Raw genomic sequence first — 12,152 nt, forward strand, 5'->3', positions numbered from 1 at the left:
TCACAAGGAGGTGTTAACAATTTTGGAAAGTGTGAAAATAGATAAGTCCCCTGGGCCAGATGGGATTTATCCTGGGATTCTCTGGGAAGCTAGGGAGGAGATTGCAGAGCCTTTGTCCTTGATCTTTATGTCGTCATTGTCGACAGGAATAGTGCCGGAAGACTGGAGGATAGCAAATGTTGTCCCCTTGTTCAAGAAGGGGAGTAGAGACAGCCCTGGTAATTATAGACCTGTGAGCCTTACTTCAGTTGTGGGTAAAATGTTGGAAAAGGTTATAAGAGACAGGATTTATAATCATCTTGAAAAGAATAAGTTCATTAGCGATAGTCAGCACGGTTTTGTGACCGGTAGGTCATGCCTCACAAACCTTATTGAGTTTTTCGAGAAGGTGACCAAACAGGTGGATGAGGGTAAAGCAGTGGATGTGGTGTATATGGATTTCAGTATGGCGTTTGATAAGGTTCCCCACAGTAGGCTATTGCAGAAAATACGGAAGTATGGGGCTGAAGGTGATTTAGAGCTTTGGATCAGAAATTGGCTAGCTGAAAGAAGACAGAGGGTGGTGGTTGATGGCAAATGTTCATCCTGGAGTTTAGTTACTAGTGGTGTACCGCAAGGATCTGTTTTGGGGCCACTGCTGTTTGTCATTTTTATAAATGACCTGGAAGAGGGTGTAGAAGGGTGGGTTAGTAAATTTGCGGATGACACTAAGGTCGGTGGAGTTGTGGATAGTGAAGGATGTTGTAGGGTACACAGGGACATAGATAGGCTGCAGAGCTGGGCTGAGAGATGGCAAATGGAGTTTAATGCGGAAAAGTGCGAGGTGATTCACTTTGGAAGGAGTAACAGGAATGCAGAGTACTGGGCTAATGGGAAGATTCTTGGTAGTGTAGGTGAACAGAGAGATCTTGGTGTCCAGGTACATAAATCCCTGAAGGTTGCTACCCAGGTTAATAGGGCTGTTAAGAAGGCATATGGTGTGTTAGCTTTTATTAGTAGGGGGGTCGAGTTTCGGAGCCACGAGGTCATGCTGCAGCTGTACAAAACTCTGGTGAGACCGCACCTGGAGTATTGCGTGCAGTTCTGGTCACCGCATTATAGGAAGGATGTGGAAGCTTTGGAAAGGGTGCAGAGGAGATTTACTAGGATGTTGCCTGGTATGGAGGGACGGTCTTACGAGGAAAGGCTGGGGGACCTGAGGCTGTTTTCGTTGGAGAGAAGGAGGAGAGGTGACTTAATAGAGACATATAAGATAATCAGAGGGTTAGATAGGGTGGATAGTGAGGGCAAACACGAGGGGACATAGCTTTAAGTTGAGGGGTGATAGATATAGGACAGAGGTAGTTTCTTTACTCAGAGAGTAGTAAGGGCGTGGAACGCCCTGCCTGCAGCAGTAGTAGACTCGCCAACTTTAAGGGCATTTAAGTGGTCATTGGATAGATATATGGATGAAAATGGAATAGTGTAGGTCAGATGGTTTCACAGGTTGGTGCAACATCGAGGGCCGAAGGGCCTATACTGCACTGTAATGTTCTAATTCAAACTTTGAATCTTAGCCTGACATCCATTAAAATAAGGGTACTGATAATCTTGGATGCACCACAGATGTGGTGCACAGAATGCGAAGCACGGTGCCTACCTCCAGTTTGGTAACAGACAGCCGAATCCCAGCCACCCGTTTACCATCGTTACTCGGTATAATTTCCAAGGGGCTCCGCAGGAACTGAAGGCCCCATTCTTTGGTGGCTGCTGATCGGTGCTCAGCTTCTCTCCCAAAAGACATTTCGATAGCAGCTTTTATCATGAGCTCAGTCAGCCGCTTTCTTGGCCTTGGCAGGTCTGAAACACAACATGATTAAATTTAGGTTTAATGATTTCTTTACCGCCAAAGAGACAGAAGACACTGAAAGCAAGGACAAGTCTGTTAAAGATTAGGTCCCTCTTCGTATTTTATTTTTAAACCACCACGTTCAAGGCAGAAGAGCTGCTTGGAAATGATCTATTACTATAATTATAAATACAATGCATAACTTGGTACTCCTGAGCAATGAATCATCTAAAGGAAGGATCAAGAACAAGGGCAAAAGAAGCAATGGCAATGAGGAAAAACATTTTCACACAGCAAGTGGTTGGGATCTGGAATGCACTGCCCAAGTGTGGGGTGGAGGCAGGTTCAATCAAGAGGGAATTGGATTGTTATCTGAAAAGAATGTGCAGAGCTACAGGGAGAAGGCAGGGGCGTGGCAGTAGGCTAATTGCTCTTTGAGAGCCAGCGCGCACACGATGAGCCAAATCGCCTCCTTCTGAGCTGTAATGATTGAGATATTGTAAATTTTTTTGCTGGGTGCAGCTTGTTCATTTGAAAAAGCGGTTCCTTTAAATCTTCTTGCATGGCCACAGTATCTTTAAAAGGACAACTTGTGAGTGCCTGCACTGCATCTTCCAGGTTGCTGCAAGGCCACATGTGCATACACAGCTTACAGGGAAGCCTGCTCCCTTGGCCATATTGTCTAAAACATCCACCAAAGGAAAAACACAGATGGTTCTCGGTCGGCAACTGGGTTTCCCCAAAGGAAAGTGCCATTTTAAGATTTGATCAAGTTCTTTGTATTGAATTAGGACTAGAATAAGACAAATCTGTCTCAAGTAGCGTCATAGTGTCATACAGCACAGAACCAGGTCCTTCAGCCCATCGTGTCTGTGCCGGCCATCAAGCACCTAACTATTCTAGTCCCATTTTCCAGCACTTGGCCCATAGCCTTGTATGCTATAGCATTTCAAGTGCTCATCTAAATACTTCTTAAATGTTGTGAGGGTTCCTGCCTCGACCACCTCTTCAGGCAGCGTATTCCAGATTCCAACCACCCTTTGGGTGAAAAATGTTTTCCTCAAATCCCCTCTAAACCTCCTGCCCCTTACCTTAAATCTATGCCCCCTGGTTATTGACCCCTTCACTAAGGGAAAAAGTCTCTTCCTATCTAATCTATCAATGCCCTTCAATTTTGTATACCTCAATCATGTCCCCCCTCATCGTTCTCTGTTCTAAGGAAAAACAACCCGAGCCTTTTCAGTCTCTCTTCACAGCTGAAATGCTCCAGCCCAGGCAACATCCTGGTGAATTTCCTCTGCACCCTCGCCACTGCAATCACATCCTTCCTATAGTGTGGTGCCCAGAACTGTACACAGTACTCCAGCTGTGGCCTAACTAGCATTTCATACAGATCCATCATAACCTTCCTGCTCTTATATTCAACGCCTCGGCTAATAAAGGCAAGTATCCCATATGCCTTCCTAACCGCCTTATCTACCTTTGCTGCTGCCTTCAGTGATCTATGGACAAGTACACCAAGGTCCCTCTGATCCTCTACTTCCTAGGGTCCTACCATCCACTGTATATTCCCTTGCTTTGTTAGTCTTCACAAAATACATCACCTCACACTTCTCGGAATTAAATTCCATTTGCCAATGCTCTGCCCATCTATATCGTCCTGTAATCTAAGGCTTTCCTCATCACTATTTACAACATCACCAATTTTGGTGTCATCTGTGAAGTTATCATACCTCCTATATTCATGTCTAAATCATTAATGTATACTACAAACAGCAAGGGTCCCAGCCCCGATCCCTGTGGTACACCACTGGTCACAGGCTTCCACTTGCAAAAACAACCCTCAACCATCACCCTCTGTTTCCTGCCACCAAGCCAATTTTGGATCCAATTTGCCAAATTGCCCTGGATCCCATGGGCAATTTCTTAACCAATCTCCCATGCGGGACCGTAACAAAAGCCTTACTGAAGTCCATGTAGACTACATCAACTGCTTTACCCTCATCTACACATCTAGTCACCTCCTCAAAAAATTCAATCAAGTTAGTTAGACACGATCTCCCCTGACAAAGCCATGCAGACTATCCCTGATTAATCCCCGTCTCTCCAAGTGGAGATTAATGCTATCCCTCAGAATTTTTTCCAATAGTTTCCCAACCACTGCAATTACCTGGTCTATCCCTGCTACCCTTCTTGAATAATGGTACCACATTCGCTGTCCTCCAGTCCTCTGGCATCTCTCCCGTGGCCAGAGAGGATCTGAAAATTTGTCAGTGCCCCCATCACCTCCCTTGCCTCTCAATAGCTTGGGATACATCTCATCCGGGCCTGGGGATTTACCCACTTTTTAAGCCCACTAAAGCATCTAATACTTCCTCCCTTTCAATGTTAATATGTTCAAGTATATCGCAATCCCCCTCCTTGATCTCTAATTCTACACGGTCGTTCTCCACAGTGAAAACAGATGAAAAGTAATCAATTAAAACCTCACCCAAGTCCTCCGGCTCCACACACTTTGGTCCCTAATGGGCCCTACTCTTTCCCTGGATATCCTCTTGCCCTTAATATACTTATAAAATGCCTTAGGATTTTCCTTTATATTGACCGCCAATGTTTTTTCATGTCCCCTCTTCACTCTCCTAATTACTTTAAGTAGCCCCCTACACTTTCTACACTCCTCTAATGCCTCTGCTGTTTTCAGCATTCTGAATCTGCCATAAGCCTCCTTTTATTTCCCTGATCCAATACTCTATATCCCTTGACATCCAGGGTTCCCTGGACTTGTTGATCCTACCCTTCACCTTAATGGGTACATGTTGACTCTGAACTCTCACTATTTCCTCTTTGAATGCCTCCCACTGGCCTGATGTAGATTTTCCTACTAGTAGCTGCTCCCAGTCCACTTTGGCCAGATCCTGTTTTATCAAATTGAAATCTGTCTTCCCTCAATTCAGTACCTTTATTTCTGGCCCATCTTTGTCCTTTTCCATGACTACCTTAAATCTTAGAGTTATGGTCACTATCCCCAAAATGCTCCCCCACTGATACTTCTACCACTTGTCCAGCTTCATTCCCGAGGATTAGGTCCAGTACTGCCCCTTCTCTTGTAGGACTTTCTACGCACTGGCTCAAAAAGCTCTCTTGTATACATTTTAAGAATTCTGCCACCTTTAAGCCTCTTGCACTAAGACTACCCCAGTTGATATTAAGTTGAAATCCCCTATTACCCTATTATTTTTACACCTCTCCGAGATTTGCCTACATAGTAACAACATAGCACATGGTAGCATCATCAACTTAAGGCACAAGCACAAGTTTTCAAACTGAAGTCAGGTTTTAAAAAGATCCCTGAGATTCTAATTAGTCCATGAAGTTGGGTTTCTGTCTGTTGGTCATTAACATTTCTGCATTTGTTAGCTTACATTATTTCTATATACAAATACCAAACATTTTCTACAATGACAGAGACAACATATATATTGGATACAAACATAAAATAAGCACCTTTTAGAATGCCCCAAAGTAGCTCACAATAAGCTGCATCTGAAGTGCAGTCACTTATGTAGGCTAACAGCGGTCAATTTGCACACAAAGTCCCATAAACAGCAAGTAAGATATGTGACCATCTAATCTGGTTTGATGACTGTGTTTATGATAAAAATGCCAGACAGGATACTGGGAAAACGCTGTCGCTCTTCTTCGAATGGAGGTATGGATATTTTACATCCACCTGGACAGACAACCTTGGTTTAATATGTCTCATCCAAATACAGACAATGGTTTCACCTAACTAGTTGGGAATTCCTGGGAAATGAAATACATGGTCTCATCTCCCTCATCTGGAAGGAGAGCATGCCGGGGATCTCAGATGCCGTAACTCTGACCATCTTCAAAAAAGGCAACAAGACCGACTGTGGTAACTACAGAGGGTATCCCTGCTGTCTGTCACAGGGAGGGTCATTGCAAGAGTCCTTCTCAACCGCCTCCTCCCGTGGCTGAAGAGCTCCTACCGGAATCACAATGTGGATTCCATCCATCAAGAGACACAGTGGAAATGATCTTCACAGCAAGACAACTCCAAGAAAAATGTAGGGAGCAGCAGCAGCAACTTTTATACATGGCCTTCTATGACCTCACGAAGGCCTTCGACTATCAATCAGGAGGGATTCTGGATCATCCTCAAATTTGGCTGCCCAGAGAAATTCGTCACCATCCTCCGCCTGCTGCATAACGACATGCAAGCTGTAATCCTTGGAAAACGATCTGCCACTGACCTAATCAGAGTGCAAACTGGGGTCAAGCAAGGCAGTCATCGCACCAAAGCTCTTTTCCATTTTCCTCGCGTCAACACTCCACCTCATCTCCTTGAAGCTCCCTGCCGGAGTAGATCTACTGTACAGGACGAGCGGCAAACTATTTAACCTACATCACCTCCAGTCCAGAACCAAGGCCACTCCAACTTGTCATCGAGCTGCAGTACGCTGACAATGTTTGCGTATGCGCATTCAGAGGCCGAGCTTCAAACCCTCGTCGACGCATTCACAGAAGCGCAAGAACGAATGGGCCTTAAGCTAAACATCCAGAAGACAAAGGTCCTCTAACAGCCTGTTCCCACAACGCAATATTGCCCCCCCATCAAGATCCACAGCGAACCACTGGACAATGTGGATCACTTCCCATACCTTGGCAGCCTCCTCTCAGCAACGATGAAACTCAGCATCGCCTCCAGTGTACCAGCGCAGCCTTCAGTCAACTAAGGAAAAGAGCGTTTCATGACAAAGACCTCAAACCTGGCACCAAGCTCATGGTCTACAGCGTTTCCTGACCTCCTGTATGCATCAGAAACATGGACACTGTACAGCAGACATCTCAAAGCCCTGGAGAATGATCACCAATGGTGCCTCCACAAGATCCTACAAATTCAGTGGCAGGACAGGCACTCCAATATCAGTGTCCTCTCTCAGGCTAACATCCCCAGTATTGAGACACTGGTCATGGCTAGTCAGTTATGCTGGGAAGACCACATCGTCCACATGCCTGACGCAAGATTCCCAAAACAAGCTTTCTACTCTGAGCTCCATCACAGAAAGAGGTTACCAGGAAGGCAGAGGAAATGCTACAAGGATGTCCTTAAAGCCTCCCTGAAATAATGTGACATCTCCACTGATTCGTGGGAATCTCTTGTCCAAGGCCGCCCAAAATGGAGAAGCATCCGCGACGGTGCCAGTCAGTTCGAACAACGTGCCCAGGCAGCGACCAAGTGCAAATAGCAGGAGTGTTCAGAACTTCAAGCATCCCATTTTCTCACCTCACCAAACACCACCTACCCCACCTGTGGCAGAGCATGCGGATCCAGAATTGGACTATTCAGTCACCTAAGGATCCATAACCCTGGAGTGGAAGGAAGTCATCCTTGTTGCCGAGGGACTACCTAAGAAGACAATGAAGCTTTCACTTGCAGAAGAGGTTACTGCAGTAACATATTGGCATTGTGCTACACAAAATCACATCAGTTAAGAAATTAAGAAATCCAGAAACTAAAACAAGAAATGCTGGAATCACTCAGCAGGTCTGGCAGCATCTGTGGAAAGAGAAGCAGAGTTAACGTTTCGGGTCAGTGACCCTTCTTCGGAACTCCGAAGAAGGGTCACTGACCCGAAACGTTAACTCTGCTTCTCTTTCCACAGATGCTGCCAGACCTGCTGAGTGATTCCAGCATTTCTTGTTTTAGTTTCTGGATTTCCAGCATCCGCAGTATTTTGCTTTTATTAAGAAATCCAGACTTTGCCGACCTTCATTTAAAAAAAAAAATGCAGTTTTGACTGTTTGTACTATGATTTGATAACCTAACCTAAACTTCAGGCCTTGAGGAAATCTCGTTGACCATGAGAAGAACAGATAGTGCTCTGAAGATGAATTATCCATGATAAAAACAAAAAAAAAAGTGGCAAAATTACAACACGTAACCACTGAAAACATTTTCAATTTTGAGCAAAGGTTAGATCCTCATTCGAATCTTTTTTAACCAGCATTTTCTATTCAGAAGAGCTGCTTGGAAGCTATTACTATAATTATAAAGAAAAAAATGCATAACTTGGTACTCCTGACCAATGTCCCATCTAAAAGGAAGGATCGAGAACAAAAGAAAGGCAAAACCTATGAGGCCTTCCTAAACAAGACTACAGCCATTTGAAAGTCTATTCTGGGCTTTAATGTAACAAAGTTTCTTTAAAGCTAATATTTATTTATTTAGGGATGGAATCAGATCTCCAGCAAAGCAGTTACTAAATAAGCTACTGTAGTCTCACCTTTAACAATCTGTTTGAGCCCCTCAAAATCACTGGGATCGAGCATTGGACAAGTACCAGGCAAATTAATCATCTCACGCAGCTCCTATAAAAAAAAAAAGAGGAAAAATAAAATAAAACTACTTTACACATATTAATCATCTATACACCCACTACCATGGTTAAAGTGAAGATAATTCTTTATTTCACCATTACCATTCAGAAGTAAGATTTAAAAAAATCAAAGTTTGACACTCTAGTTTTATTAAAAAATCTCCTGTAAACAGAAGTTACCTCCTACGATCAAGAAATCGCACTTTGGCAGTAATCAGTCCTGCAATTTTATAACCCACATTAATGGTCATCATATTTGCAGTAATCTCCATATTAAGATCACTATCTAAATTGGCAAATTAAAATGCTTGACCAGGGCTCATTGTTGGTGGTATGTAGGCCTGGTAATTGACAACACTCCACTGGAAAGCCCTTCTGAGTGCTGAGTCCTAATCAAATCAAAACTAAATCTATAGGAACTTCCATTCCCTCTGCCATCCACGATCAACACCGGACACTATACAGAAGTAAACAGGCAGAATGTTATTGAATGAGTTCCACATCAACAATAAGTTTGGTTAAATTAGTAGGTCATCATGTAACTTGATCCGTTTCAGATTAACACTCCAACCCAACTTCAGAGATTGATCACTGTAAAGAAAGACCTGGTGCTTAATGTAGGGAGCTGCCAAACCATCAACTGCTGGAAAATATGTGCTATGAATCAAGACATTGAGTCACCTCTTGATCAGTGTGGAACACTGCACTGGGTTTCTTTTTTTAAAAAAACAAGCTTGCAACAGGCTGCCTTGACATTCCAATGGGTGCAAATCCCAAAGGATACAAAACACCTCCTGGACTGGTCTCACACCACTCACCCAGGAGTGAATCAGGTTTTTCGGAAGATATCGTGAACTGAAGTGATACAAAAAAAAGTGCACCAGGCTCCAAGTAACAGCACACTTACACAAGGCAAAACCATGGATTTATGCTGTAATGGGATGGGTTGCAACTTGAAAATAACACCATACCTTTATTGTAAACGCCACCTGAAGCGGTCCTCGTCTCCCAACAAGTAGCACCCGCTTTACCTTACTAGCTGCTATAGCCTCTAAAGCATATGCGGTGATATCTGTTTTCTGTAAATATATATTCAGCTATAAATCATAACTGGATCATTCAGAAAATGGCTAATACTTATATGAAAGCTTTAGTGAATACTTCAAAAAACTTCTCCCTATTAAAAATCATTTGAACACATTCTATTACAAAATGTCTATATTCATATTTATAATTGAACAGCCTAGGTAAACTTGCCATTTTACAATTTCATCCTCCCAGTGGTGGCACTGTAACCCCTCAGTTTCACACCTTCTAGCTGTTCAGCCTACACCACAGAAAAGCTCCTATGCTCCAGCTAACTGTATTACTCTGCTTCACAAATTAGAGTTTCAGTTTTATATAATTTATACAAACATACTAAATTGATGGGCAGGAAAAGACCAGCTGGTCCATTAACCCTGCCCCATAACAAGATTGCCCGTGAATCATGACGTAACACTTTCTTCCTTCTACATATTTGGGACCAATGAGAGTATGTGTTGCACTAAGGAATTTAAATATTTTCTTTAAGACACTGTCGTTTGATGACAACGAGAATAAATAAAACGTTGCCGCAGCAGGATAAAATAAGAGCAGAGTTCACAAACCTTAAGCAAGTCAAAGGGAGAAAGGAGAATCCTGGCTACATCCAATGCCACATTTCCTTGTCCCAGGATAACTGCTGTCTCACTGCTCAACTCAGGGTTCAGCTGCAAAAGAAAATACAAGATTTAAGCTTCTTGTACTTGAAAGGGGAACTCATTAAATACTACTCACAACAGCCAACACTTTAGCCAGGAATGTATAAATACCCCTGGCGAGAGACAACTTTTGTACAGAGTTAGATTTCTCAAAGCTGCCATTTTCAATTTGACTTCTTGAAGGCCTTTACTCCAAAGACAAACTTATAATTCAACAGCATCCCTCCTGTACAAGAGCATCTCAGAGTCCTTTACAGACAGGATAGATAACACTGAACAGAAAGCAAAGGAGTTGGGGGTCAAGAGAAGGACAAAGGCAGGACTGCTTTTTTAAATGGATTATAGGAGGCTTTTGAAGGTGAAGTGGTTTGGGTAGCATATTCTAGAAGGCAGATGCAGTGTCCGGGGGGGAAAAAAAATCAACTTCTGGCAATGGCTCAGAAAACAAGCCGCAAGTCAGAGTCAAAGAAATAGATGTGCAGCTGGGAAAAGATGGGTGGGGATTTGAAAAATGAGGATCTTGAAATCAATTAGCTAGCATGCAGGGAGTTAAGTAGAACTTGGCAAGACAGTGTGGCTACAGTCTCCAATCATCAAAACTGAGGTTCTACAGGACTCAACCCCAAAGTTCTGGCTCAGCTGAAGTTTGAAAAAGGTGGAAGTGAGGTGCTTGGCTCGGAAAGCAATTGTGAAATCAATCTATTATGATATTTGTCAATAACAGTCTCCCATTTTCCATCCTCCATAAACTGAAGCTCACCCAAAACTCTACTGCCCATATCCTAACTTGTACCAAATCCAGTTTACCAATCGCCCCTTTGCTCACTGATCTTCATTGCCTCCGGATTCCCAAAAGCCGAATTCAGATCTTTGTGTTCAAATCCCTCCATGGCCTCTTCCCTCCCTACTTCTGCAACCCCAGCCCTACAATGCTCCTGAGAATTCTTCCTTCCTCGACCTCTGGCCTCTTGTACATCCTCTACTTGCCTTGCTCTTTCAGTCATCCAGGCCCAAATCTCTGGAATTCACAGGAAGAATATTTACGGCACCGAATGAGGCAATTCAGCCCATCATGGATGTGCGACTGAGAAAGTGTTATCCAGCCTAATCTCACTTTTCAGCTATTGGTCCACAGCCCAAGTACATATCCAAGTAGTTTTTAAACACGAGGGGGCCTTTACCACCCTTTTCGGCAAAGGGTTGCAGAACCCCACCATCCTCTGGGTGGAAATATCTTCACTCAACTCTCTTCTAATCCAATCACTTTAAATCTATACCCACTGGTTATTGACCTCTCTCCAAAAAGATTGTTCCTTCCTTTCCACTCTGTATAGGCTGCTTGATTTTATACACCTCAATTAAATCTCCCCTCAGCTTCCTCTTTTCCAATGAAAGCATCCCCAGCCTTTTCTCATAGTTAAGGTATTCTATTCCTGGCAACATATTTGGAAATCTCTTCTGTGCACTGTCTAGAGCAATCATATCCTCCCTGTAACTAAGCAGAACTGTAGGGAGCACTCTAGCTGCGGTGTAACTAGCATTTTACACAGTTCTGGCATAACTTTTCTGTTCTTATATTCTATGCCACAGCTAATGAAAGAAAGTACTCAGTAAGCCTTTTAACTAATATAAATATAAAAGCAAAATACTGCGGATGCTGGAAATCTGAAATAAAAACAAGAAATGCTGGAAATACTCAGCAGGTCTGGCAGCATCTGTGGAGAGAGAAGCAGAGTTAACGGTTCAGGTCAGTGACCCTTCTTCAGAACTGGCAAATATTAGAAATGAGAAAGGTTATAAGCAAGTAAAGCAGGGGTGGGGCAAGAAATAACAAAGGAGAAGGTGTAGATAGGATAAGGTCACAGAATAGCTGACCAGAAGGTCACGGAACAAAGGCAAACAATATGCTAATGGTGTGTTGAAAGACAAAGCATTAGTACAGATAGGGTGTTAATGGACTGAAAATTGAACAGCCGCAAGTGCAAACATGAAAAAAAAAGTGGGTAAGCAAACTGAACAAGCTAAGATGAAATAAAATAAAATTAACACAAAATAAATAAGAAAAAATAACAAAAAATAAAAGTAAAATGGGGGGCCCATTCTGCTCTGAAATTATTGAACTCAATGTTCAGTCCGGCAGGCTGTAGTGTGCCTAATCGGTAAATGAAATGCTGTTCCTCG

The 12,152-nt window shown here is 43.1% G+C and overlaps 1 protein-coding gene across 6 annotated transcripts in view; it reads right to left on the reverse strand.

The window, feature by feature from the left end:
• The window catches only part of fdxr (ferredoxin reductase), a 77,968-nt gene that overhangs the window by 46,947 nt on the left and 18,869 nt on the right, over nt 1–12,152 (reverse strand). For all 6 annotated transcript variants that reach the window (XR_010977545.1, XR_010977544.1, XR_010977543.1 and 3 more), the window contains exons 6-9: nt 9,879–9,980; nt 9,201–9,308; nt 8,137–8,221; nt 1,640–1,839 (exon numbers count right to left, since the gene is read on the reverse strand). Coding sequence is in view for 3 of the 6 variants with exons in the window: in XM_068057920.1 (XP_067914021.1) it covers nt 1,640–1,839; nt 8,137–8,221; nt 9,201–9,308; nt 9,879–9,980 (495 nt within the window). In the remaining 3 variants the exon portion in view is untranslated. The remainder of the gene's footprint in view (nt 1–1,639; nt 1,840–8,136; nt 8,222–9,200; nt 9,309–9,878; nt 9,981–12,152) is intronic.

Source organism: Heterodontus francisci, chromosome 26 (assembly GCF_036365525.1).
Source record: "Heterodontus francisci isolate sHetFra1 chromosome 26, sHetFra1.hap1, whole genome shotgun sequence".
In the NCBI taxonomy this organism is placed as follows: Eukaryota; Metazoa; Chordata; class Chondrichthyes; order Heterodontiformes; family Heterodontidae; genus Heterodontus; species Heterodontus francisci.